Source organism: Natator depressus, chromosome 2 (assembly GCF_965152275.1).
Source record: "Natator depressus isolate rNatDep1 chromosome 2, rNatDep2.hap1, whole genome shotgun sequence".
In the NCBI taxonomy this organism is placed as follows: domain Eukaryota; kingdom Metazoa; phylum Chordata; order Testudines; family Cheloniidae; genus Natator; species Natator depressus.
Window position 1 is genome coordinate 242,071,740 of NC_134235.1, and position 26,439 is coordinate 242,098,178.

At 42.5% G+C, this 26,439-nt stretch overlaps 1 protein-coding gene across 5 annotated transcripts in view; it reads left to right on the forward strand.

Annotated features, from left to right (window-relative positions):
• DIP2C (disco interacting protein 2 homolog C) overlaps positions 1-26,439 on the forward strand; it is a 478,491-nt gene that overhangs the window by 431,373 nt on the left and 20,679 nt on the right. For all 5 annotated transcript variants that reach the window (XM_074946248.1, XM_074946247.1, XM_074946249.1 and 2 more), the window contains one exon: positions 25,986-26,043. In XM_074946248.1, the coding sequence (XP_074802349.1) occupies positions 25,986-26,043 (58 nt within the window). The remainder of the gene's footprint in view (positions 1-25,985; positions 26,044-26,439) is intronic.

The following is a 26,439-nucleotide window of genomic DNA, read 5'->3' on the forward strand; positions in this document are numbered from 1 at the left end:
TGGGACAGCTATAACGTGAGAATAACACCTCGTCCTTATTTTTTGGTATTGTCAGATGCTTTAGCTTATTTTTACATTCTGGCATTATATAGCATCACAGCTTGCTCTCTAAGGACACTGTGGCATCCTGCTGCACATAAGCCCATCGTAAAGTCAATGGAGACTTGATTCTGAATTGATAGTAAGATTGGTTGAAGTATCTAAAATAAGACCATAAGTCCCTCCATACCAACCTATGATAGAGGGTTTGTAGTTTGCATTTGAGGATTCCTTACACAAAGAGGTAGGTTTTAGGTATTTTGTCCATTATCTTACAGGATCTCACTCCAGGGTCTTAGTTCTTTAGCAAGAAATTGGCAAAACTTCCCTAGTTCTTCAGGTATGTTTTATGTTTGAGGACAGCAGTACCAGGGTAGAATGTGACTGAGGCCCCTTTTTGGCTGTCTTGTTTCATTTCTGCCTCATATACATACTGCCTCTAAAAGCTCCAGTTTGTTTCTTTTTGTTGTATGAGAGGCAAAGAAAAACATCCAATCTTGATTTAAAAATTCCATGATGGAGACTCTACACCACCACAACTGGTAAATTGTTTCAATCATTAATTGCACTCACTGTTTTTTAAAAAATGCCTTATTTCCAGCCTGAATTTGTCTAGCTTCAACTTCCAGCCATTGGATCATGTTATACCTTTCTCTGTTAGATTAAAGAGCCAATTTTTAAATATTTCTTCCCCATGTAGGTACTTACAGACTAGTCAGGTCACTGCTTAACCTTCTCTTTGTTAAGCTAAACAAATTGAGCTCCTTGTGTCTATCACTATAAAGCATGTTTTCTAATCCTTTAATCGTTCTCATGGTTCTTTTCTAAACCTCTCCAATTTATTAACATCCTTCTTGAATTGTGGGCCCCAGAATTGGACACAGTATTCGAGCAGCAGTCACCTCTGTGCCAAATGCACAGGTAAAATAACCTCTCTGCTCCTTGTTTAGCCATCACATTAGCCCTTTGGGCCACAGCGTTACACTGGCAGCTCAGGTTCAGCTGACTATCCACCATGACTCCAAAAGCTTTTTCAGAGTCACTATCCTAGGATAAAAAGAAAAGGAGTATTTGTGGCACCTTAGAGACTCACCAATTTATTTGAGCATAAGCTTTTGTGAGCTACAGCTCACTTCATCGGATGCATTCAGTGGAGAATGCGTCCGATGAAGTGAGCTGTAGCTCACGAAAGCTTATGCTCAAATAAATTTGTTAGTCTCTAAGGTGCCACTAGTACTCCTTTTCTTTTTGCGAATACAGACTAACACGGCTGCTACTCTGAAACCTATCCCAGGATAGAGTCCCCCAAGCTGTAAATAATAGCCTACATTCTTTGTTCCTAGACATATACATTGACATTTAGCCATATTAAAATGCATACGGTTTGCTTGCGCCCAATTTACCAAGCAGTCCAGATTGCTCTGTATTAGTGACCTGTCCTCTTTGTTATTTACAGCTTCCCAGATTTCTGATTCATCTGCAAACTTTATCAGTGATGGTTTTGGTTTTTTCCAGCTGATTGATAAATGTTAACTAGTGTAGGACCACGAACCAATCCCTGTGAGACCCCACTAGAAACACACCCATGCAGTGATGATTCCCCGTTTACATTTGAGAACTATCAGTTATCCAGGTTTTAATCCATTTAATGTGTGCCATGCTTATTTTATGTTTGCAGTGGGGTGGGTGGGTGTGTGTGTGTGTGTAAAGAGATATATATCTTTACACACACACACACACACATATATAAAATGAACACGAGAGAGACATAAGGTAATATCAAAGTTTGTCCAGTAAAAGATATTATCTCCCCGATTCTTTCATATTAATTTTATATCGTTCTAGTTTTTTAATCAAAATGCTGTGTGTTACCAAGTCAAACGCTTTACTGAAGACAAAGTTTATTACATCAACACTATTACCTTTATCAACCAAACTTGTAATCTCATTAAAAGACTATATCAAGTTAGTTTGATAGGATCTAGTTTGCATAAACCCTTGCTTATTGGCATTAATTATATTACCCTCCTTGAATTCTTAGTTAATTTTCTTGTCCATGATGGCTGGCAGACTCAGAGGCCCATAATTACCCTCATAATGCTGTTTATTCTTTTTAAATATTGTCACAACATTAGCTTTTTTCCAGTTCTCTGGAACTTCCCAGTGTTCCAAGTTTTACTGAAAATCAACATTAACTGTTTATTGAGCACCTCAACCAGCTCTTTTAAAACTCTTGAATGCAAGTTACCTGCACCTGCTGATTTCAAAATGTCTAATGTTAGCAGCTGCTGTTTTAACAATCTCCTGAGATACTATGGAATGGAAGGAATGTTATCATTATCATATGATGATTACATCATCGGTTTTTATCCAAATACAGAACAGAAATATTTATTAAACACTTCTGCCTTATCTGCATTGTTACTGATACTTTTACCATTTCCATTGAGTAATGGACCCAATACTATTGTCAGTATTCTTTTTGTTCCTAATATATTTATGGTCCTTAACTTTGCTGACCATAGCTTTTTCCTTGTATCCTTTTCCTTTCCTTATCAATTTTCTACAATTCCTATGAACTTCCCCTTTCTTCCACTTGTTACATTTTTTTTTTTTGGTTGACTTCACTTCTAAACCAGGTAGGTCTTTTAACCAGTATGGCCTTCTTTTCGATTTGTAGCTTTTGGGGCATCTATTAGTGTTCTTAAACAAATCCCAATTATTATTCACATTTTTCTGATTAAATTGTTCCTCCCATCTGATTTGTCTCGTTGTTTTCAGCTTTGTGAAATTGGACTTTTTAAAACACCAACTATATATATTATTGATTTAGACTTTATTCTGTTTGCACATAACAAATATAATCAAGTCATGATCACTTGTACCTAAACTATCATTAATTTTTAGTTGTGCAATCAGTTCTTAATCTGTCAAGTCTAGGTCTAATATAGAATGCCTCTGTGTTGGTTGCAACTCTTTTTGATTTAGGAAATTCTTATTTATATTATTTACAAATTCCAAGAATGTATTGGCAGCGTTAGATCTCCAGCATGAGATCTCCAGCATATCTCACTCAAATTAAAATACCCCATGATCTCACAATTTTATTCCACCGCATATTGTAGGAAGGTACTTACAGAGCTGGTCATTCCACCACATATTGTAGGAAGGTACTTATAGAGCTGGTTATCTAGACTGATTTGGTAGGCCATAGTAAACCTAACAAACACCCCATCTTGTGCTTTAGATGTTAGGACATTGATCCATAAGCTTTCAAGATCATTTTCTTCCAAGTTATCAGTGATTGGAAACAGGTAATGCCATTTTTGACACAGAGAGCTAGTCCCCCTCCCTTTTTACTCACTCGATCCTTCCTAAATAGGTTATAACCATAGATTTTCATATTTTAGCAGGTGAATCATCCCATCGAGTTTCACTAATACCAACTAGATCAAATTCATGTTCATAAATAAGCAGTTCTAATTCCTATTGTTTGTTACCCAGGCTCCTAGCCATTAGTGTTAGGCAATTAAAGAATTTCTTCTTTTCATGTCCTTTATTTATTTATTCATGTTCCTTGTTTAACTTTGTTCTGAACATCTGGATTCTTTGCTAAATGAGAGCTCAGAACTTCCCTCTTTTTAACCTCCCCTTTTGTACTTAATTTATATTAGAGTTTGTTGAATAATCTCTGTTTCCTTCTCCTTTGGTCTCAATCCTACCCCTTTTACAGTGTCTAGGAAGTAATAAGGCAGGTTGGCAGCCATTTCTGAGAGTGACTTCTCTGTTATTACAACCAGACACCATACTCACATCTCTCTGACATTAGCTGTAAGTCTAATGCATTAAATCTTAGGCGCACCTCTAAGAAAGTGGATGCATCAAAGGACAGGGGCCAGATCCACAAAGATACTTAGGCTTTGCAACGCTGAGCATTGAATGTTGCGACCCAGTGGAATTCTCAGTCCCAGCTTAGTTGCCCAGGCTCCCCATACAATGCAAGGGGGGAGTTAAGCACCTAAGGAACAAATTCTCAGAAGCCAGCAAGCTGAGTGGGGCTTCTCCTGAGCTAGCCAGGAGTGGAATGCAGAGGAAAGGGACCAAGGTTAGGTCTAGATCTACCTTAGATCTAGATCTAAGGTATTTTGGCACCTAATTCCCATTGATCTGGGACGTTAGACACTGGTCAGCAATAGATGCCTCCCTCCATTTTGGGGATCCCCAGCCATGCAGCACCTCCAGGAGCTAGGTGCCTCAACCAGGTCAGCTGCTTATGTAATCTCAGCCTTAGCAGCTGAAACCCAGACTTGTGCAATAGACACTCACTAACCTATCCCTGACCTGGGATGTGAGAGACCTGTGTTCAGATCTCTGCTTTCCCGGATTAGGAGCAGGAATTTAAACCCAGGTTTCCCACATCTCAGATGACTGTCTGAACTACTAGGCTGAAGACACATCAGCGCTGCTTACGCCTGGCTGTCTTTTGTGACAGGTATCACAGAGCACACCTACAGGATTCATCCCCGCTGGTGGGATAGGCATTCCCCCGCCTAATATGATAATCCCACTTCTGGGCCACCAGGGCTTCCCCCTTAGATAGCGCTCCAAGCAGCTCATTAGCTGTGGGGCATAGGTGCTGGAATAGGGGATGCTGGGGGAGCTGCCATATCCCCTGGCTTGAAGGGGTTTCCATTATCTACAGGGTTTACAGTTTGGTTCAATGGCTCTCAGCACTCCCACTATACAAATTGTTCCAGCACCCCTGCTGTGAGGCAGTTTAGGTGGATTTGTAAATGCTGACCAGCTGAAATTAAGGCACCTAGAAGTGAGGCAGCAGCTGAGCAATGGTTTTGAAACTATCTTTAGGACAAAATGATGGACTTAGGCACCTAAAGAGGGATCATGGTGCTCTGATTTAAAACTTAGACTGGATTTCTGCTTTTTTTTTTTTTTTTTTTTTTTTTACAGATTGCGCCACAGATTATAATAAAATACAAATTGCAGGCCCTGCTGTGTCTTGTATAATACAGTACAGTATTCATAATCTTTCAATTTTCCTCCAGGTTTTTGTTCTTCCTCTTCTGCCTGCCCTCACTGCAGGACCAGAGCCTCTGCTCACTCCGGAGCTGACTGTTGAATGATTCATGGAATAGAACTAAGGGTGCTGTGTCAGTGGTTTCCTCTGGGGCAATGGGCTGTACAGCTGGACACACTAAGCTTCACTGGCCTGCAGCAGTCATTTGGCTCCTTTCTGAGCAATGTGCCTAGCTTAAAAATAGTGCAATATTTGGGCATGGGAGGGAGATCTCTGACTAATTGTATAAGAATCTAAAAGTATATAAAATCTCACTAATTATTTAAGAAAATTAGTGACATTCCTGTTCTTTTAAACAACTGTTCAGATCTTTCTTTCAGTGTCAAAAACAGAGTGTAGTCATATGTGCTAGACTCAAGTAAAATGTGCTAGACTCAAGTAAAAACTGCTAGTCCTGTTCTTGCAAGAAATGGCTTATTGTAGTGGAGATTTCCTCTAGGACTCAGCCCTTCTCTTCCTATAAGTCTCTTACCAGAAGAGTGTTCTCTTTATAGCCTTCTCTGAAGTATGTGGAATATGAGCAGCACTGCAACATTCTGAAGAAAAATGCAGCAATGATCTGATGTTTTTAATTTGGTTTCAATGACATCTCCTCATGCTGAATTCTGCAAAAAGCCCTGTGAAGATACCTGGTGACTGTTAACCTGCCGTAAATGCCTCTGCTCTTTAACTTAGAGTGGAGGGTGACCTGACCACTGAATTGGTCTCATGGCAATTTTTTTACGCTTTTCTTTTCTGAAAAATGAGGAAAGATAGGGATTGTGATGGTGAAAGTGTGACAACTTCACAAATCTGACCTTGGGAAAGGTTGGAGAAGAGGGTATGAATGTTAAGTTGAGAAGGTATTTTCAAAAGCATCTCAGTGTTTTAATAAAGGCAAATAAAGCATACTCTAATGCATGGAAGAATACAGCAAAATGTCAATATTTGCCAATATTAATTTTTATTGAAGTTGTCCTTATATGTTGAGCCTTTTTTTCTGAGCCAGACCTGTGGAGGCAGAGAATTAGAAAACATTGGGCTACAATTTAAAATAGACAAGATAGAAACAGGGAGGTAGGGGGTATTATCTCTATTTTGCAGAGGAGACCTGAGCTGCAGAGAAATTAAGTGACTTGCCTGAGGTCACACAGGAGCCTAACGATTAAATAATTGTTGTTTAAGTACAAATCGGAAAATGCCAACAAAACATGAATTCCGCACACTCATAGATATTTTAGGGTAAAAATATTTCATGCCTTTTTAATATTTGAAGTTCTGGATGCCCCTTCTTTGAAGCTGAGCTTCTGGCCCCCTGGTTTCTTTTGCACCTTTTTGAAAGTATCTGAAGAACTGTTGTGCCACTTGTCCGGAAGCAGGAAAGGTTACAAGAAGGGTAAGAGAAAACACTCTTACAAGAAGCATGAGAAAAAAACCCTCTAAATCCTCATCCAAAAAAGAGGACAACCTCTCCAACACCCTCTGTCAGGTGAGATTCCATGCCCAGGTATGGGAGTGTTAGGAGCTTACCAGGAGCACAGGACTGGTTTCCAAGGACCAAAAAGCAAGAATACTTCGAAAATCGCCCTAGCCGAAGGATCGGGTACTCCTCAATACTGCCAAGGGAAAGAAGACAGCAAATGCTTCCTATGCCAGTGGTACAGACGTGGAGTGAGAAGGAGCTTTCTGTACTGAAGACCATGACCCGTAAGCCAGTACTGCTGACATCATCAAGGGAGAGAAGCCCAGTCTGCTCATCTCAGAGACTAGATATACTACCCTGGAGGACATTAATATCTACACTGACCCCGAATCACCAGTACTGTTGGACCCAGTCCTAACAAGCATGTCTTTGCACCATCAGTTCGCCACTTACTAGTACCATCAACCAGACAGGTCATAAGAAGACCTCCAGTACCAATAGCACCACCCATCAACATTGTATCTGCCTCCTCCTCAGTGTCCAGTTTCTGTGGGAAAGCTTCACCACTCCCATCAAGACAGGGGCTCATCCCCAGCAGAGACTCCAAGATTTCATGGGCACCTTTTATCTCTTCGAGGAGAGATTACACACCTCAGAATCAATGGTACCCTCCTTCTTGGGGCCCGCCCCATTTGCCCTACAGACCCTCACACTGGCCTTACTGAAGTCCCTGGGTGCACGACACCCCTCATAAGCTACTAGACATCCTCCAGAGCACTGGTCCCAGTAAGATGGCAATGCTAACTAATGAGACTGTCTAAGAACCAGCCAAGACAGTCTGGTGTACTCCAGCCACTTGCTGAAGAGAATGGAGAAGAAATGGTTTGTGCCATCTAAGAGGCTAGAGAATACATATTCTCAGATCTCTAGCTCTGCAAGGTGTCACCAAAAGGAATAAGTAACACCACTCCAGCTCTACACCTTCTGAGAGGGAGGCCAAATGTGTATACCTTTTGGGGGGAAAGAACTTCACTTCAGTGAGCTTACAGTTTCACATAGTGAACTACCAAACTTTAATGTCTAAATATGATTTTATTAATTACAATAAATGCGTTGAATTCACCAAAACACTCCCACAAGAAAATAGACTTCTGTTCCAAACCGTTATCAATGAGGGTAAATTGCTAGCTAGGTTAGCACTCAGCACTCAAGGTGTCAGTCGAAGAAGCAGATAAAGCTTCCCACCAAATGGCAACTTCCATACTCATGAGAAAGCCTTTTTAGCTCCAATCCACTGGCTTTCCCAAAGAGGTCAAATTTACTGTGGAGGGTCTGCCCTTTGAGGGAAATAACCGATTCAGCGAAAAGAGAGGTGAGTCATTTTATTCCTCAAAGATTCAAGAACAACCCTTCACTTGCTGAGTATCTGTATCTCAGCACTGTGGAGGAAATTGCCCAAGACTCAATCCTACAGACAACAACCAGCTTCTCAACCATTCTATCATCAGAGGGCTTGTGGGCTGCCAAGGAAGCATCAGGAAATCCAGCATAGTAAGCCTAATGTCCCCCCTTTATTCTCCTTCCAGCCCCTGCCTTTTACCAAGAAATCCTTTTGGCAGGACTTTTGAGAGCTGCAGATCAGTCCCCCAACAACATTTGCATGTTCAGAACTCCTGTATCCCATATGGTGGCCAACTAGCTCATTTTTTCCCAGGCTTGGCACCACATAACATCTGATAGATGGTTACATGATACAGTTCCTCTCTCTCCCACCCTCCAAAATCCCCTTCCCTGTTTCTGTTAAGGGACCATTCTTATGAGAAGATACCCCAAAAAGAAACAGAGTACCTATTCTTCCTGGAAGCCATGGAACTGGTATCTCTTGAGCACAAAGGAAAAGGTTTTTACTCAAGGTATTTCCTCGTCCCTAAGAAGAAAAGAGGCTGGAGGCCCATAATAGACCTCAGACAGCTGAATGTCCTCATCCTCCACAGGGGGTTCAGAATGATCATCCAGCTTCTATGGTCCCTTCACTACTGGTTCACCACTCTTGATTTAGAGGAGGCTTATTTCCATAAAACATTCACCTTGCACACAGGAGATTCCTGACATTCACTGTGGGCCTACACCATTAACAGTACAGAGTGCTCCCCTTCAGCTTCTCAGTGGCACTGAGGCTATTCACAGAGGTGTTATCAGTAGTGGCTGCCCACTTCAGTCATCAGAGTTCATCTACCTCAATGACTGGTTGCTCACAGCGAAGTCCTATCAAGAAGTACAGACAACCCAGACCCTACTCAGTCTCCTGCTCTCCTTAGAACTCCAAGTAAATATAGAAGAGTCCATTTTAGTTCCCATGCAGACTAGATTTTATTGGGGCAACACTTACCCTCAACTGGGGCCAGAGCACACCTGCCTCAGGACAGATTCCTAGCTATGAACGATCTCATCACTCCACTTCAGTTGAGGTCCCCGATGACCGTTCAAACCTGTCTCATTCTTCTAAGTCACATGGCCTCGTATACCTATGTGACACCCTTTGCAAGACTTTGCTTTTGTCTACAGGCTTGGTAACAGTGTGTGCCAAGCAAGCACAGTCTGGACAAACCGATCTTGCTCTCCCACAGTATTCTGATTTCTCTCTCCTGATGGCACAGCAGGGAGACACTGCATATGAGGGTTCCCTTTATCCCTCCCCTACCCACAAAAAGATTGGTTACAGATACCCCCATATGAGAGCGGGGAGCCATTTGGATGAACATGTAGCACAAGGTATCTGGACTTATCAAGAATCCCAGTTGTACATAAACCTTCTGGAGCTGCATGCAGTACTCAAAGCATGCAAATAATTCCTGCTGTTCACTCGGACTTCGTACGTTCAAGTCATGTTCAAGACAACATGACAGCAGTTCGCTATATGAACAGACAGGGAGGCAAGGTCCACCCTCTTTGCACAGAAACAGTCAATCTCTAGAACTGGTACATTTGCCACTAGATTACCCTCTCAATATTGCACCATCCAGGGGTAAACAACATGTTGTCAGACAGCCTCAGCAGACGCTTCTCCAGACACAAGTGGGAACTACACAACTTGGTGGTAGGGAGCATCTTTCAGCAGGAGGGATCCCCCTCTTGAGATATTTGTGTCTCAAGAGGAAAAGAAATGCCCAACTTACTGCCCCATGTAGCTCGAGGAGACATTTCTAGTTCAGTGGTGGGAACAGCTGATCCACACATTTCCTCCCATCCTTCTTTTACTTCAAATTCTGAGGAAAATCAAACAAGATGGAGCTTTGTAGATCCTGATTGCTCCATGGTGGCCCCGACAATTCTGGTTCCCGAATATTCTCCAGATCTCCTCTTGCCCAAGCATCCATATTCAGCTTTTCCCAGACCTATTCACTTAGGACAATGGAAAAATGAAACACTCCAACCCAACATCCCTCCTTCTAACATCGTGCTATTTAGTAATCCCTTAGTAATAATAGGAAAGATCCAACAAGGAAATGCTATACAGCAGAATTGAAAAGATTTTACACTGGGTGCCAGCATTATCAGTTACGCCCAGAGGGTGCCAAGCCCCATACTATGATGGATTACCTCCTCTTTCTAAAAACTTGGTATATCTCTCAGCTCCTTGTGGCAGCTATTAGCACCTTTCACACTCCAGTGAATAACTATTTGGTCTTCACCAATACCACTACAGTTCGTTTTCCCCCAAGGGAGTTATCAGAACCTTTCCTCTAATAGTGAAACCTACCCTGTTTGGGAACTTCAACATAGTCTTATTGGCATTAACAAAGGCTTTGTTTGACCCCTTAGTCTCATGTTCCGTCACTCATCTATCTATGAAGGTGGCCTTTCTGGATGCAATCACCTCAGTGAGAAGAGTAGGTGAGCTGGGGGCCCTTATGGCTGACCCGCTTTACACAGTCTTCCACAGAGACGTAGTTTCTCTGAGATTACACCCCAAATTCATCCCAAAAGCAATCTCAGAATTTCATCTAAGCCAGGTCATCCACTTAACTGTCTTCTATCCAAGCTGCATGCCACCAAAGAGGACCGAAAACCCCACTCTCTGGGTGTCCATCAAGTCTTGGTATTCTACCTCCAGAGGACAAAATGCTTTAGGAAATCTCCAAAACTGTTTGTATCCTTTGCTTTCCCTCTCAGGTGTTCCTCAGACTGTATAAATGTATTTTGGGCTGCATCTTGCTTTGTTAGGAGTTAACAGAGATCCTGAAGGGAAGTGGAAGAAGCCCCATCACTTGAGACATTTTAAACAAGACTGGACATAGCACTAGACAATTCACTTTAGCAAACAATCCTTTGGCAGGAAGTTGGACTTAGATGCCCTGATAGCTTCTTTCCATCTCTATTAGAATCACAGAATTGAAAGTATTTCTTAGTGTAACTACAGAGTAGTGTGTTAAGGCTTTTCCCAGAGCTGGCATAGCAACAATAATTAGTACCACTCCCAACACTCCAGACCCTGAGGCTAGCTCAGAACAACACTTTACTTAATAGCTCCTCTGACAAACTCTACTTCTGTGATTGAAATTGTTGAGGAAACTAGCAAACTACAAAATACATCATGGGTGATTCTTCACTGCTGAGTGACTTAAAGGGAAAGAGGAGCCTAGAAGAAAATATCCAGCTGCAGATGGGATGGATGGGCAGGAATAAATGTATATTATTGTAACTACCTGGTAAAGCAAGACTACAGCGCAGTGTTTGGTGGTTTAATCCTGAAAGTTTATGTATCCAGATTGCTTTATCTCAATCCTTTCCCCCCATGATACAAGTGCAATTATAAAGAGAAGATCAAAATCTATCAAATGTATCAAACTATCACCAGAACAAGAAAACAATTTTACAAAGTATCAACACTACACTCATCTTTTCTGCGGAGTCTTTTTCACCTGACTTGAGATGCAGGCAGCTTTCTGAAGTTGAACTAGAAGTGTAAATACATCATCAGGTTTGGAATTTTTTGTTCAAGTTACCTGTAAAGAGGCAATCTGTATCTTTGAGAATACCTGTCACTAGAACGAGATTTTAAAACATTACGCTGTTCCCAGAGAGGGTACCTGTGCAGCATTATTGCTTTTGGTTTTGAGGACACATGCTTGTTCTTAACTTTGTCTAGTATCTATTCATAAATCTTTTGGGATTATAAATCCTTGGGAGAATGGCCACTCTGCTTCTCACTAGGCTCACGGGGGTACATCTGCACTACAATAAAATAAAACCACCCTTCAGTGAGTATCAAACCTGGCTTGACTGACTCAGGCTCATGCTACAGAACTACAAATAGCAGTGTAGACATTCCCACTCAGGCTCTGAGACCCACCTCCCTCGCTGGGTTTCAAAGCCCAAGCAGGAACATCTACGCTGTTATTTATAGTGCTGAAGTGTTATCCCAAGTCTGTAGACCCAGGCTCTGCAACTCGCTGTCATAGATGGGGTTTTTGTTTCTTTCATTCTTTCTTTGTTCCTTTCTTGTTGTTTTTTCAGTGTAGACATACTCTGAGATAGTCTGGGTTCATTTACCTACTACAGTATCTCCGATTCTGGCTTTGACTGGCTGTTGTAGAGGCATTAGTTTCAGGGGTGTGATGAGATCTCTGCCCTGCCAGGCCTGTTCATGTCACCTGTGATGGTATGTACCAGGCATTTGATGCTCCCTGCTGGAGGTCTTGCTGCCTGTGCACCCAGCCTGAAGAAGGTGTCCTTTTGATGGGGGAGAAAGAGCAGTGAGTTTAGACTCCCAAAAACTGCCTAGCGAGACCGCCATGGTTCAGTCACTGGTGGAACCAAGGAGAATTAGTCCTCCAGTGGCTAGAGAGTGGGCAGAAGTCAATCAGGTCTCAGCGGACAAGGTTTTTAAAAAGGGCTGGCTGTTTCCTCCAGTGGGCAATTCTGGGTGAAGCTGGGACAGGGGGCATAGGATCTCCTCCTCCAGCTGGGCCTGGCCTGGCCAGGGCCTGACTCGGACTGCTCCTTTTTGAGTGGGCTAGTGAAAGACTGTTTTGTTTTATGTAAAGACTGTAAAGTTTAAAGGTATCTTGAGATGGACATCAATTGACCGCTTTCAAATTAGCGTCTGCTCCGCTTTAAATTAGCATCTGTGAGACCTGACCCATGGCTTTGGAAAATGGCAGTAGAGGGAGAGAGAACAACTTTGTAGACATGTCTGCTCTGTGTGTATGTCAGAGTTGAGCAACTTAAATCACATGATTTATTTTTTTAATCATTAATTTAAATCAGATTTAGCATTGTAAAATTAATTTGAAAAATTGTGGTGTTGTAACTTTATACTAAAATGTATAATGAACTCAATTATAAATGTTGAGTTTTTTGGTTTTGGTTTTGAATGCCATTACTAGTTGGTCTCTTACTTGAATTCTCTAAGACTCTAACATTTTCTAGCTATAGGCTAAAAGATGTTGAATATTAAGGCGCTGATGCTGCAAACACTTAAGCACAGGTAGTTACTTGAGTAAAATGAAATAGACCCAGTGAAGTCAATGGATGACTCATGCTTAAAATTAAATGTGTGCATTAAGTGTTTGCATCATCGGGGTAAAAACTGTACCTCGATTTAAAAAAATTCTCTTAGTGACATAAAATCTTTGTCACTTAAAAATAAAATTATTTCAGTGTTAACAATGAAAAGTAATTTAGACTTTCAATACATGACCAAAGTTATTTTGTGCTTTTCGTATACACATTGGCCAAAATTTTCAAAACCAGAATCCTAACATCTTCTTGTAGTAATTTAAAGCTATAAAATGGGAAGAAATTAAAAACTGTAAATGTATACATAAAAAATCTGAATGTTTCTAATTTTTATGCACTGATGTGTATTAATGCTATCAGGGATCAGAAAAAGCACATGGTAGTAGAAGGGTTTTAATAGAAATAGAAATTGAGAAAATGCACATTCTGGCTCTTCATGTACTTAGTAAAATCACCTGGGGGATATCTGGGTGTAAGAACATAGTAAACACAGGAAGAAAATTGGTGGAACATCAGAAATTAGGACTAGATGACCTTTTGAGGTCCCTTCCTGCCCTACATTTCTATGATTCTATGAATGAAAGGAGAAAGAAAGTAAGAAGAATAAGAGTGAGGTGAAAAGCAAGAATGACAAAAGAAAAGAGAAGGAGATGGTCAGACATAGGAAAGCTGGAAAAGAAATTTTACAGGAAAAACCCAGGTGAAATGTGTGTGTGGCGGGGTACCACAAACAAAGTTAAATGTAGAAGGAGAATAATTTTGCAGGGGATGATAGGACACAATCACTGTCATTCTTCCTGACTTCTCTTAGGATATTAGCTACTGTTAGTTTCATGGGTTCTGTGTTAATTCCTACTTAACTACAGTAGATGTAATGGATAAACTGTTGTCTCTGGTGCATTTACTAACAAGGATGGCTGTTTACTCTGGCTCTTCCTTTTTTAGTTCCTGGTTACTATGAAATGGTAACTTAGCACTTGTTCATGATCAGTAGCTGTTTCAATATTGACATCTGTTTCCGGTACTCTTTTATTCTGATATAAGGCAATGCTGTGTGGGAAGAGGAGGGTACGTTCATTGGTTCACTTTCCTAGTCACCTTTCTAGACTATGAAAGGTATAGCTGTTATACTTGGTTTTAGGCCTTGTCTACACTGGCAAGTTCCTGTGCAGTAAAGCAGCTTTCTGCGGTGTAACTCCCAAGGTGTACACACTGCCAAGCCACTTAGTGCACAAATACTCCTCAGTTGCAGCGTTGCAAAAAAAACAACTCCACGAGAGTCGTAAGCCTTAAAGCACAGACGCTCCAGCACTGTATTGGCAGTGTAAACACATTGCAGTGCAGAAAGCAATCAATTGGCCTCCAGTATGGCCCATAATCCCTCAAGTGGCTGCTCTGCTCATTGTTTTGAAGACGTGTGCCCCTCCCCTTTCAAAGCTCTGTTTCTGACAGCCATTGTGTGCTGTGCTGATCTCCTCCGGGACACAGAGCAAACCATTAATGTGGAATGCTCGTGGTGTTGAACACAGAGGCAGGTGTGTGTTGTGTGTGTGTAAGAGAGAGAGATTGCTGTGCAGAGAGCTGGGGAGGGAGGCGGGGGGCTGATTTCGGGGTTTCCCTCTCCCCCTGCCTCAGGACTGGTTGCTTCCTGCCGCTGTCTGAACTTACAAGACAGCATGCTGACACACTCTCTGTCCCCCAAAACACACTGTCTCTCCCCCCCTCCTCCATACACATACACACTCCCTGTCACACACTCTGTCCCCCCTCCCTCCCCACTTCAGTTGGAAAGCAGCTGGCAATGTAGTAGGATGCCCATGGAACAATGGGATTGGGAAACCTGCATCATATGACGCTGTGCCTGCTCCATGTAAGAGGCATTGCAAACCTTTCCCAAAGCACCCTGTGGCCAGTTGCACAGTGTGATAGCTACCACAATGCACTGCTCTCTTTGCCGTTGCAAGAGCTGCTAATGTGGATGCGCTCTACCGTCACAAGGAGCACGGGGTGGACACGCAACAGCGGTTTATTTCCAGCGCTTTAATAAAAGTGGTATAACTTGTTGAGCAGAAACTTGCCAGTGTAGACATACCCTGTTTCAACTTCATTAAGGTGTGTTGATAACAGGGAGGAAGCAGAAGCTGGTAGCATATCTCAGTGATTAGACAAACGTGACAGGTACTCCTCCTGCCTTCAGAAATATTTTGCTATAATTAACAAATATTGAAATGTAATTCACCTCAAACCCTATTTTAAATTCAAATAGTACTTCCTGACCACTTTACACAAGATTCTCTTGCTAATATAGATTGTGTTTTAAAAACTGCCTCTCTAGGCAAACACAGTGTGGTAAATACTTATTTGTGAACAATAAGATAGCGTGAAGTCATTCTCCCTGTGGCTAACGTGGCTAACTAGAATTCCAGCTTAGACTTGTATGCACGAAAAGATGCTGGCTATACCAGATTTCCTTATGACATATGCATGAGGAAAAATACTTAGTTTCAATTTAGAAAAAATCATGTTAAATCCATGCTTGCCCTACTGTCAGGCAGAAGATGAAAGAATTTGAGAGCAGAAGCAAAGTAAGATCTAAATTTAATAATTGAGATATATTGAACAGCAGTTTAGGGAGGTTCAGTGTAAGTGTTACACAAATCTCAGGGTAGATGGATCATTGATAAAATATCCAGTCACACTAAATATAACCATTGTAAATTTAATAGTCTAATTAGATAACTTGGTCTAATACAATAGAAATTGCAGATCTCAAGAATTACTGCACTTCCTATTCACTATCAGGAAATGTTTCCTACCAGCGCCTTCGTATTGAGGTATAGGAACTGTTCTACCACAAGCTGAAAGTAAGTGATCAATATTTGATATTTAGAATAGTGCAGAGATGGGAAGCTGAAATTTGGTTGAAAGAACTGAAAATGTTGCAAATAAAAATGTATACAAGCAGTTTGTAGGAGGAGGGTTTTTACTGTCCCTAGTGGTTACATTTTATAAATTCCAGGGTCTGCCTGTTTAGAGAACTGAAGTTCACTCTACAAATTCCAGAGTAACTGTATTACAGCTGTAATTCTTTTGAGGGTTTCTTGTGTTGCGCTAAGCCATCAGAGCAAAGTTAGACTGGTTAGTTTGTTTAACCTGAGATGCAATGGTAGCTTAGACTTAAAATGGGGCTTTTTAAACTGTTTTAATAGAATGTATGATCCCAAGTTCATAGCCTTTCAGACTAACGCTTACTTTTTCTTCTTCTAATCTTACTTCCCTTGCCAGACCCAGCCAGCACACCAAACGGCATGATGGCTTTCATTGCTGTCTTTCCTTAGCACTTAAATGAGTGCCACCAGAGCCGCTTTCTCCACTGCTCTGGTGCATCCTGTTTGGGTTATAATTAAGGTTAAGGTTTTGTCATGGTTATTTTTAGTAAAAGTCAATGACAGGTCACGGGCAATAAACAAAAATTCACAGTAGCCTGTGACCTCTGACTTTTACTAAAAATAACCATGACAAAATGGGTCTGACGGGGTGGGGAGAGGGGGAACGACAGCCCGAGCCCCACTGCAGAAGGGGGGTCCAGCACCTGCCACCCGCGGTGGCTGGGAGCTGCAGGTCTCCCCACCGCGTATAGGAGCTTGGAGCTCCGGGTGTCAGCACCAGCCTGCCTCCCTGGGGCTGGGAAATGTCACGGAGGTCTCTGAAAGTTGAGGAATCTGTGACCTCCGTGACATAATCTTAGCCTTAATTATAATTGAAGCCGTTTTCACCACCACTTTAGGGACACTCCTCCTGCTGCTGGAGTAGTATTTTGGACAATATCCGTGATTAGCTGTGATTTGTTAACCTCAGAAAACCATGCCAGGATTTTAATCTATCAACTGAGACATTTTAAATAGGGGAGGTTATTATTTCCAGTGCAGTAAGTATTGCATATAGCGCAGATATGCACGAACTATGGGGCATGCCTCTGGGGAGACATGGGTGTGCACCAGGAAAGACACCAGTTGCCTATCTTTTGACTAGGAGTGTAGTACTGTTGGAGCAGATTCAGAGTTGTGCTCATCCTGGGGGTAGGGCAGAAGGAGCCAGAGCTCTTCCCAGGGGGCCATGAGCACCAGGGGAAGCAGCTTGCAGGGGCTTCTCTGCTCCATCCAGTGCTCTGCTCCCCAGCTCAGCCCTGCCCACAGCAGCTCAGCGGCTTTCCTGCTTCCCCATATTTCTCCCCTCAGCATCCCAGCACCTCTCATTCCCCTCATCCTCTCCCATGCCCTGTTCTCCAGCTCAGCTGGGGCTCCTCCATCTCCCCCTGTGCTTTCCTCTTTGGCGGAAGCACCATCTACAGTATTCTAGGGACTCCCCTCCACCCCATGTGTCTCCCCATCTCAACCCTGCCCTGCAATGGTATTGGGGCTCACCTCCATTTCCAAGGCCCCTGGCCACACCTCGGCGCTGCACTGCGGTATCCCAGAGGCTCCCCTACATTTGCCACTGAGCCATCACTCATCCCTGGGCAGTGGGGTTGGGCAAACTGGGTTTACCAGAAGGGTTCTCTTTCCAGTCTGCCACAGCTGTTCATTTCCTCTTTGGTGCCCCCATCATGGCAGCAGCCACTGTGTGAAGTGGTTTCAGAGTAGCAGCCATGTTAGTCTGTATTCGCAAAAAGAACAGGAGTACTTGTGGCACCTTAGAGACTAACCAATTTATTTGAGCATAAGCTTTCGTGAGCTACAGCTCACTTCATCGGATGCATTCAATGGAAAATATAGTGAGGAGATTTATATACACACAGAACATGAAAAAATGGGTGTTCTCCCCCACCCCCCACTGTTCCTCAGATGTTCTTGTTAACTGCTGGAAATGGCCCACCTTGATTATCACTACAAAAGGTTTTCTTTCCCTCTCCCCTCCCCCCACCCCACACTCTCCTGCTGGTAATAGCTCATCTTAAGTGATCACTCTCCTTACAGTGTGTATGGTAACACCCATTTTTTCATGTTCTGTGTGTATATAAATCTCCTCACTGTATTTTCCACTGAATGCATCCGATGAAGGGAGCTGTAGCTCACGAAAGCTTATGCTCAGATAAATTGGTTAGTCTCTAAGGTGCCACAAGTACTCCTTTTCTTTTTGTGTGAAGTGGGCCATTAGTTCTGTGGAGGCTCTTAGTGCCATCTTCTTCCCCATTCCCCAGTGCTAAAGCTCGACGGCTCGCATGGGGGAGGAGCTACTGCAGGCACATAGTCCCTCTGACTGGTTGGGTCAGGTCCCGGGGAAAGCCAACACCCTGGTGGTTCCTGCTTGGGGTGATGCACTGCCTCCCATGTGGTACTGGTACAGCTGGAGAGTAACCAGTTGGTCCCAGCCAGTGATGGTCCTACCTTGGGTCTGACTCTCCCTGCCCTGGGAACTGCGACAACTGTGGTCAGTCCCAGCTACCAGCTCAGCATCCTCATTGACTTCCTGCCTACATGGAGCTCACGGTGCTGGCAGACCTCTGAATGCCATGCTCTGCCCGCAGCTCCTGTGCACCAAGCCCACTGCACTAAAGGGGGCCCCGCTGCCTGTGAGCCCAGTGTGAGTGAGCCTTGCTATCTTAATCCCTGGGCCCCTGGGAATTTGAGAAGGGGGGTGAGGAGAGGTATCACACAGTCAATGAATGTTACGATGTCCTAGAATGTTGGGTGCAGTTTCATTTTAGCGGCTGTGAGGTGTAATCTTTTTGAACAGAACTGTGAGATAACATGAAAGGTGCTTTGGGAAATAACATTAGTGCTTTTGACACCCACTCTTATTATAATTATATTGATCTAAGCTGCTGTACTTCATTACTCATATTCTTGGAAAGTATAGGGTTTTCAGTTCTTTGTGTTGTTGTAGTAAACTATGGGGAAGTGCAATTGCGTTTAGTTTTTTGGGGGTTTTTTCCTGTACATAGGAAGGCTCTCAACAAAGTTTCCGAACCCTGATCTAAAATATTCATTTGTTTTATAAGTGTAAATATAGTGTTATATGTTTATGACTTACCCATTTGTTCTCTTTCAGCAGAAGCTTTTTAGTTCTCTGCCTTTCTACAAGTAAATTGCTTTGTAAAGTTTGAGCGGGGTCTTGTTTTAAAGAGACCATTAAACACTCTGTTGTTTTCTAACGCTAGTTTGGTTTTTATAGAAGAGAAAATATAAAAAGGGGTAGAAATGTAGCCCGTATTGTGGCCTCAGGTAAATGTCCCTTGTCTTCCTGGTATTGTGAAAAGGTCCCTATTTAATGCAAGTGAGTCTTTTTTAAGAATGGCTACTGTATATTCCTTAGGTGCCTAAGGCACTTCAGCAACTTTGAAATTTTTACCCGTCATTACTAAGTCCCATGGGCTTCCAGTGGGATTTAAATGCTCCTGAAAATTCTGACCTATATTTTAATAAGTGTAACAGATCAAGGGGCACATTTCATTTAACTCCGTGGTGATTGTTTCATCAGCATTTCCCAATGACTTGCATTGGGAACATGGCAGTCCTAGTTTCAGTGCAAGAATGTTATCGTCTCATAGTTTCTTATAGACCCCCTCCCCCACCAAATTCGTCGGCTTAATCTGATCTACCTAAACCACCGTGGGACACCCTCCTGAGTTCTTCATAAACTGTACTGGTTGTGGGTGAGATTGCCTCTAGGTGCACTTTGTAAAATGGGTGTAAAAGTTAAATATTAAATGTACAGGGGGTTAGGAACCAGGCCCTTTTCCTGTTTTTATTATTTGTGTTACGGTTGTGATTGCAGGCCCCAACTAAAATTGGGCCTCCATTCTGTTAAACACCCTACAAATGCATAGTGAGAGACAGTTCCCGGCCCCCAAGGAATTTACAGTCTAAATAGATGAGGCAAGGAATGTGAGGGGAAATAGAGACACAAAGAGATCAAGCAATTTGCCCCCCAGGTCACAGCAGATGAGTGACTGGGCTGGAAAAAGAACCTAGGTCGTCTGACATCAGAGCAATGCCCTATGCACTAGACTACACTGTGTTTTCCTAATATGCAGAGGTAAGAAGGAAGGTGGCTTCAAAGATTGCAACTGCAGCAGTGTTATGGGGGGAGTGTTTCTTGGCTAACAGTGTCTTACAACGTGTAGGGCATGACAGGTCAAAACCAACACCTTAAACTCTGCCTGGGAGTTCTGTGGCAGCCAGCCAAACAATGGAAAGTGTTTCCTGCTTAAACACACTACTTAGTATGCAGCCAGAATGCAGCTGTCTAACTTCAGCTTCCACGTGATCTCAAGGTATAGCCCCACAGAGGGAACACTACAGTAGTTTAGTCTGAAAGTCACAACGGCTTGGATAAGTGGAAAAAGTCCTCACTCTTCCTTCCAGGTAGAGTACTTTAGGGGGAAGACTTTCTAATTTATCACAGAAATATAGGGCTGGAAGGGGCCTCAAGAGGTCACCCCTAGTCCATGCACCCCACCACCAAATTGAGGCAGGATTAAGTACACCTAGAAAAGCACTCTTGGTCACAGTTGCTATCTACGCAGCTGCTATCCAGGAGCAGCCAACAATCTAACAAGACCCATGCTTTCTGCTGTGTTGCAGAATCTGAAACCATAGCTCTAAGAGATGTGAACTGTGCCATTCATCTCCAAGGGGACTAATTCAGGTACTCAATGATAACAAAGTATTAACTACATCACGGCTCTTCAAAAGGAGAAGGGAGGCTATAGTTATGATCTGCACAACCTATTGAGAGTGACAGCTCATTTTGGCACTACCAGTGAATGAGGTTTGGAGAGCACTGTTACTTTCTCCACCCCAACCAAGAAGCCAAACCTAAGGAGCCTAGCAGAGCCCAGTGGGCCATGTGAGGCCCCCACAATGGGTCAGGCTCTAACAGCCTGGTGGGGCATATAAGCCTCACTGGGCAGTGAGGTGAGCCCATCACAAAGAGTCCAGCAGAGACCATGGGTGTGTTCAGACCCCACTGAGGAGGAGCTCAAGCCCGAAGAACCCAAAGAGCATGTATGATCACAGTTAGAACATCTGCACACCAGTACTTTGGGGATGGAGCTTATTGTGGGTGCATAGTTTAAAACAGTGTTAGCACAGATTTTTTTCCAGCCTGATCCATGACAGCGGTGAACACCTTGGCACAGTGAAAGACCTCTTTTGTCTTTAGGTCAGGCATAAAATACTTTCTGTATTTAAGATTTTAGAAGTCTTTCTAACTTGTAATCATAGATATATAGGGCTGGAAGGGACCTCAAGAGGTCATCTAGTCCATACACCCCACCCCCATGCAGAGGTGGGATTAAATATACATAGACCATTCATGACAGGTGTTTGTCTAACCTATTCTTTAAAAATTCCAAAGACAGGGATTTTACAACCTTCCCAGATAGCCTGCTCCAGTGTTTAATTATCCTTATAATTAAATAGTTTTTTTCCTAATATCCAACCTAAATCTCTCTTGCTGCCAATTACTTCTTGTTTTACCGTTGATGGACATGAAGAGCAGTTAGTCAGTCTCTTCTTTATAACAACCTTTTACATATTTGAAGACTGTCATCTGGTCCCCCCTCAGCATTCACTAGACTAAACAGGCCGAATTCATTCAATCTGTCCTCAAAGGTCATGTTTTCTAAACCTTTTTTCAGTTTTGTAACTCTCCTCTGGACTCTTTCCAATTTGTTCACCTCTTTCTTAAAGTGGGGAACACAAAACTGGACACAGTTCTCCAGGTGATGCCTCAACTGTGCTGAATATGCAGAACAGTTGCCTCCTGGGTCTTAGATAAGAATATAAGAATGGCCATACTGGGTCAGACCAAAGGTCCATCTAGCCCAGCATCCTGTCTTCCAACAGTGGCCAACGCCAGGTTCCCCAGAGGGAATGAACAGAACAGGTAATCATCCAGTGATCCATCCTTTGTGCCCCATTCCCAGCTTCTGGCAAACAGAGGCTAGGGACACTATCCCTGACCATCCTGGCTAATAGCCATTGATGGACCTATCCTCCATGAATTTTTCTAGTTCCTTTTTGAACCCTGTTATAGTCTTGGCCTTCATAACATCCTCTGGCAAAGAGTTCCACAGGTTGACTGTGCATTGTGTGAAAAAATACTTCCTTTTGTTTGTTTGAAATCTGCTGCCTATTAATTTCATTTGGTGGCCCCTAGTTCTTAATCATAGAAGGTTAGGGTTGGAAGGGACCTCAGGAGGTCATCTAGTCCAACCCTCTGCTTGAAGCAGGACCAATCCCCAATTTTTGCCCCAGATCCCTAAATGGTCCCCTCAAGGGTTGAACTTACAACCCTGGGTTTAGCAGGCCAATGCTCAAACCACTGAGCTATCTCTCCCCCTGTGTTATGAGAAGGAGTAAATAACACTTCCTGTTCACTTTCTCCATACCAGTCATGATTTTGTAGACCTCTCTCATATCCCCCCTTAGTCGTCTTTTTTCCAAGAGGAAAAGTCCCAGTCTTATTCATCTCTCCTCATACGGAAGCCATTCCATACCTCTAATCATTTTTGTTGCCCTTTTCTGAATCTTTTCCAAATCCAGTATTTCTTTTTTGAGATGGGGCGACCACATCTTCACGCAGTATTCAAGATGTGGGCATACCATGGATTTATATAGAAGCAATATGATATTTTCTGTCTTATTATCTATCCCTTTCTTAATGATTCCCAACATTCTGTTTGCTTTTTTGACTGCTGCTGCACACTGAGTGGATGTTTTCACAGAACTATCCACAGTGACTCCAAGATCTCTTTCTTGAGTGGTAACAGCTAGTTTAGACCCCATCATTTTATACATATAGTTGGGATTATGTTGTCCAATGTGCATTACTTTGCATTTATCAACAGTGAATTTCATCTGCCTTTTTGTTGCCCAGTCACTAGTTTTGAGAGATCCTTTTGTAACTCTTCGCAGTCTGCCTGGGACTTAACTATCTTGAGCAGTTTTGTATCATCTGCAAATTTTGCCACCTCACTGTTTATCCCTTTTTCCAAATCATTTATGAATATGTTGAATAGGATCAGTCCCAGTACAGACCTCTGTGGGACATCACTATTTATAGCTCTCGATTCTGAAAACTGGCCATTTATTCTTACCCTTTGTTTCCTATCTTTTAAATCTCCCCACTGTATTTTCCACTGCATGCATCCGATGAAGTGAGCTGCAGCTCACGAAAGCTTATGCTCAAATAAATTTGTTCGTCTCTAAGGTGCCACAAGTACTCTTTATCTTTTAACCAGTTACCAATCCATGAAAGAACCTTCCCTCTTATCCCATGACTGCTTACTTTCCTTAAGAGCCTTTGGTGAGGGACTTTGTCAAAGGCTTTCTGAAAATTTAAATACACTGTATCCACTGGATCCCCCTTGTCCACGCTCCTGTTAACACATCCTAGAATGACATTTGCCTTTGTCATAACTGCATATTACTGTTGTCTTATATTCAATTTGTGATCCAAATAACCACCAGAGCCTTTTCTGTGGTGCTGCTGCCTAGCCAGTTATTCCCTATTTTGTAATTTGGGCATTTGATTTTTGCTTAAGTGTAGTACTTGGCACTTAGGTATGTAAAATCTTTAAGGTTTTCTGGAGTGTTTTTTTAATTGGACTTTAATTGACCTGAAAGTGTTCCTTAAACAGATTCTGTGTTCTGGTGAATTCTCAAAGAGTGTGTGATCACCTGTATAAAGCATTTATTTTAACCCGGAACATCTTGGAACTTCAAAAAAAAAAAAAAAAAAAAAAAAGCTGTTGCTTATACAATACTCAGATCACCAGTCAAATTAATCCTTACTACTGAGCAAAAAGATCTGTCTGGAAATTTACCATTTTTATTTCTCCCACTTTCTTTGTCTCATAAACATCAACTTTCATAGAATAGACTCAGTTCTTTAGTACTGGGGTTCTCAATCTTTTTCTTTCTGAGGTCCCCCCTAACGTACTGTAAAAACTCCCCCAGCCCACCATTGCCATAACTGTTTTTCTGCATATAAAAGCTAGGGACAGCGTTAGAAGGTAGCAAGCAGGACAGTTGCACAGGGCCCTGTACCACAGTGGGCCCCACAAAGCTAAGTTGCTCAGGCTTCAGCTTCAGCCCGAGGTGGCGGGGCTTAGGGCCCCGGGCTTCAGTCCTGTACAGCTTCGGCTTTCTGCCCTGGGCCCTAGCAAGTCTAACATTGGCCGTGCTTGGGGGATCCCCTCAAACCTGTTTGCAGCTCCCCAGGGGGCCCTGGTTGAGAACCACTGCTATAGTACCCATCATTTAGGAATTACTGTATGTGTCAGTCCAAATTTGTCTTCTGCATTTCCTTAAATATTGTGTACTTGTCTATTTGAAAGTTTAAAACATGAAAGCATTGAAAACTCGAGTGCATCGTTAGTTACCAACTTGATTAGGCACTACTTAGAACAAATGACTGGAACTCAAGTGTTTTGCACAATTTTATTGTAGCTACAGCTGTCTCACTTACTTTCTGCCTGGTTAGAGCTGAGGAAGCTATTTGTAGCAAGCCTCTTTTCTGGCTGCGTATTTTCCACAGGCAGACTTGAATTTCTGAACCTTATCCTCTTCCCCAGTTCAAGGCAATTGGGCAGTGCCTCAATTCCTGCAGTTACTAGAAAACAATTCAGAATTGTCTACAAGGCTCCACTGTCTGGCCATGCCCCTTTCACCTTCACACCAGATCCTTTGCCCCCAGTACCATGAACAAAAGCTGTGGTTCAGCACTCCTGCCTGTCCATTGCAGTCCTAGCTGCTAGGGCTGGCTCTGGGGTCAGCAGTGAGAGAGATACACTTCCCACGCTTGCCTCTTTCGGTCGGGGCTGAAATTTCCAAGGCTCTGTTCTCCAAATGGGACCATTCACTGAGCTCTGTAGTTGTTCCTCCTTCCTATCCTGGCAGAGCAGGCTAAATGGAACAAGCTGAAGTGTAAGTGGTACTCCACCTGTAAGTTGACCAAGTGATGAATTACAAAACGGGAGATCTGCCATGATTGCTCCTAGCCCATAGCACCTTGCTGTACCCTGGGCAGGAGTTTAGAGTTTGGATAGTTTGTTTAGGGCCTTCACTTAACCACAGCAATGCACATGCGTCACCAAGACTCCTTCAGCAAGTTGTGTATTGCAGGTCAAGCTTCTTAGGACTCCTTAAAACAAACTATTCAAGTCCAGTAATTTTCCCCTACATCTCTAAAGGGAGAATTCCAGGGTGCCGTACTAGTTTCTCTGTGTATAAGTGAATCACTTGGCAAGGAAGGTAGAATTTTCCAAGGAGAGTGGGAACCCAAATGTCTCAACTAGGAAAGAGGTCAGTCCCAGACAGCAAATAAACTTTCCATTTCACAAATTCGTTGGTTGTTTGAAGTGTTTGCCAAACACACACTCCACTAAAAATAATACACAAAAGTTGCAAATACAGACCTATATCAGTCTGTTGTTTAGTTGTGAGCTACTTGCTATGACCCTTGTCTTTCACTACTAGCTGTTCTTGGAGCATGATTGGTCACCTAAGCCACAAGTTGCTATGCCTTGACTAGATGATTTAAACATTTATAAATAGATTATGGGAAACTGAAGGTTGATTCTGTTTATTGTGAACAGATTTTTCATTTCCTTTGAATATGCTCTAAACAAAAAGTCTACTGGAAATAAATAAAAGGCTGCAAATACCATTGCAGAGTTCTGTATTTGAACAAATGTTCATTAATGCCTTTTTTCATTATTCCCCTAGTTACGTTCTACAGGGTTGCCTGTTCTGGATATTATTTACCATTGCACAGATGTCATACTTTCTGAATTTATGTTCAGTATTGCAACCATGAAGCTGTCCTAGATACCTTTTTTAAAAATACCCTATTGAAATAAAATAACCATACATGCAATCAGGTCTGATGCACGCTATTGTTACGTTTATTTTACAGAGTTCGTTTAGTAGAGAGAGGATCACCTCATAGCTTGCCCCTAATGGAATCAGGAAAAGTAAGTACTGAACATGTCTTCTGTACTGTTAAACGTTTCTTTAATTTCCACTTTGTTAATTTTTCTAAGGTGAATTTAGTGCTGAGGAAAGCTCTAACAGCTGTACAGACTGCAGTCCTGTCGTTATCCACAGAGACGTTACAGCACAGTAACATTGACAGAGCTCTTAACATTACTCTAACAACTTATCTCCCTTTGTTCTGAGGGAATTGCTTCCTACTCCTGAGATGGTAGTTCACTGTCTGCCCCACAGTCACTCCTCTGACTTGCTTTAGAGACAACTACTGGCACCTTTCTTGGCAGTGGTGGTTTTAATGATGACTCATATCTCCTGTAAATTGGACTGAGACCACCAAGACATTTCCACATTATTCATAGGCCACCAGACATCTGGCA